The sequence below is a fragment of the Vulpes vulpes genome, chromosome X (assembly GCF_048418805.1).
Source record: "Vulpes vulpes isolate BD-2025 chromosome X, VulVul3, whole genome shotgun sequence".
NCBI classification, from domain to species: Eukaryota; Metazoa; Chordata; class Mammalia; order Carnivora; family Canidae; genus Vulpes; species Vulpes vulpes.
The window spans coordinates 102,693,455-102,696,290 of NC_132796.1; the positions used below are offsets into that span (position 1 = coordinate 102,693,455).

General features: G+C 42.4%; 1 protein-coding gene across 1 annotated transcript; it reads left to right on the forward strand.

The window, feature by feature from the left end:
- The first annotated feature begins 1,785 nt into the window (after nucleotides 1-1,785).
- On the forward strand, nucleotides 1,786-2,275 carry LOC112912641 (embryonic testis differentiation protein homolog B). Its single transcript, XM_025989295.2, has one exon. The coding sequence runs from the start codon at nucleotides 2,072-2,074 to the stop codon at nucleotides 2,258-2,260; it is 189 nt and encodes a 62-aa protein (XP_025845080.1). The 5' UTR covers nucleotides 1,786-2,071; the 3' UTR covers nucleotides 2,261-2,275.
- Nucleotides 2,276-2,836: the final 561 nt, after the last annotated feature.

The window sequence follows — 2,836 nt, forward strand, 5'->3', positions numbered from 1 at the left end:
TTCTTCCTGGTGTTCTGTGTGGGCATGCTGGGACCCACTTCAGAGCGCCCTTTCTCCATGACCAGTTGGACACCACAAACAGCTTTAGGAAGAAGCACAACTGGAAAAAAACTGTAAAAGTAGATGGATTCGAGAACGACCTATAGGAGAAATAACAAGTGCCCCAGAAGCCCCTCCGCACCTCTATCTACTTACACATGTGTGTTCATGTATCTAAACACACGGACATGCAAACACATACACACACATACACACACACACACACCAATTTAGTCATAAGATACTGCTTTGAGGTTGACATCTGCTGTGAAATGCCAGCTTTATCATTTATTTGATCCCCACATATATGGGAAAATATTTCTGGAATCTCAATTTTATTCCATCTACAGGTTTCTCAATTCCTGTTTCAATTGCTAACCCTATAGAGTATGTTTCAATAGGCAGTATGACAAGCTCCCCCTTTGGATAATTCCTCACATTTTCTCTTCTAGTTCCAAATATACACTCAAAGTCCTATTGTGATTTATGATTGGGATTACACTGAAATCAGAAATTTAGAGGAGAATTGGTATCATTTCAAAGCTTAGTCTTGCTTCCTTCTCCCTCCCCAAAATAATTTAAAATATTATTTTAATGTCCAAACATGAAGTACATAAGAAGGTTCATGTACATTTTCCCTGGGTTTTTTTAAAATTTCATTATAGTTGTGTTTTACAGTGCTTGTGACTAATTTAAATTGGACATTTTATTTCTATTATATTTTCTAGTAGAAACGTACACAAAATTTAAAGGTTTTATGTGTTTAACTTATATCAACTGACCTTTCCTGATCTATTTCCTGAGTGATGGCTTCGGTTTTTCTGAGGAAATCCCTTTAGAGAAAGGCAGTTTTGCTACTTTCTTTTGGTAGCATAATACTGGACACTAATCATAGTTCTTCTCCCTTTCTGTTGTCTTTTAGTCCTTGAACACAGTATCTGACTGTCTTGACGTGGTTCTATAGGGGGTGGCAGGAAAGTGGGGTGAGTGGTCCTTCCCTGCCTCTCAAGGAAAAACGTATGTACCTTTCATCAGTTCAACTGCATCAGGTGTTACATGAATAAGGATAATAACTTCCCGTCCTCTGGCACCTCTCACTCACTGTTTTCAGCCCTTAACCAGCTGTAATGCAAGTGTTACGTATTCAGATCTTGCATGCGGGCACAAGGTTCTGAGAGTCATTGTGAGTCACCTCTGGGCCTTAGCCAATAAAGCCTGAGGGCTCAGGGAAGAAAAAGATAAGGTAAGGATCTTCCCCTCTCATCCCTGTCCTGTTCCAGACCATCCTCTACAGAAACATGAGTAGTCTGTGAGGTAAGCCATCCAATATAATGTAATATGGTTTTGTGCCATTACCACACTAACCCACCTGGTGAACCCCAATCCAAGTAGCCAAAGGGGAGAGGTTATAGAACTCTCTCATTTGTTCACACTGGCCCAGAGATGCTCTGTAGAGAAGTGAGGAGGGGCACAGCCCCTAGATACTGGCTTTCTCACTTCTAGTCCCAGGTCTGTGTAGCCTTGAGCAAGTGCCTTAATTTCTCTTCTGAGTCAAGGATTGAGAACACAATAAGTACCTGCTCCCCAGCAATAGCACTGCATCAGATTAAAAAAATACTGCACAACATTGGGGGGGGCAGTCTGGGGGAAAGCGGTGAGGTATTAGGAGTATGGGGTTTGTGGTCTGGTATCGGGGTGAGTGCAGTCTTCAAACACAATTGGTCATTAGCCTCACAGATAGCCCTGGTCCTCCAGACCTTAAACAGATTTTTCAGCACCTAGTTCCCCAGCCTTAGATCTTTTCCTCTTTGAAATCCTTTTTCTCTTTAACTAACGGTTCTTGTCTGATGTGGGGAATAAGACAGATAAAACCATCTCGTAGGACTATGTTGGAAACAAAGTATGTGTGGCAGGGAAGTGGCAGGAGGAAGCGTCCCTTGGGAGGGGCATAGAATCAACTGAATTTCATCAACTTTTTCAGGTTTACTCCATTGTGTTCCTTTTGTGAAGCCATTTGTGGTGTTAGCCAGTCATGGAGAAAGAAAACCCTGAATTCAAACCCAGCCCATCTACAACCAGTGATGAGAAAAATGAGAAGACAAGTGGACGCTCAAAGCAAACCGTGCCCACCAAGAATGTGTTGCACTTTTTACTGGAGAGGCAGCTGGGGAGGCACCGGAGTGATGTGGATCTGTCTAGGTGGCTGTGGATGCTGACATAGCCACACCAGGGTGAAGGTGGCCCTTGCTTAAAAAAAAAAAAAAAAAGCATGGGTCTTACCTGCTTATGCCTACCCCAACTTTTGAAAATGCAAAAAAAAATTGATTTAAAATAACAAAACAACTTCCTTGTTTCAGCTACAACAACAAAAGCTGCATTTTCACTCTATTTGGTTTGGTATGTTTTTATTGCCCAAACAGCATTTTAGTAACATGGGACAGGGGATTTCACCATGGTAACCTGGAACACAGGAGCTCTCATAACCTGCAAGGCAGGGAGGTCACAGTCCAGGTCACATCTCTTCCACCCTTAACCTGAAACAAAAGCAAGGGGGCAGTGATGCAGAATTGGGGACCCCCGGGAACCGAGACCCCTCTCCTAGACATTTGAGGAGACACCGCTGTTTCTCACTGGAAAACCTGGCTGCTACTCTGGTGAAAGTTTAAAAATGGGCCTCCCGCAGCATGGGAAGTTTAGGATATCCATATTTTTTATTCTGAGCCTCATGAGGATATCATTTAGAAACTACAGCGTTATGTTTTTGTTGGCTCTATTTCATATAAAAAAAATCAGAGTA

Coding starts and splice junctions, on each gene's coding strand:
- LOC112912641 (XM_025989295.2), top strand. CDS start 2,072: ATGGAGAAAGAAAACCCTGAATTCAAACCCAGCCCATCTACAACCAGT.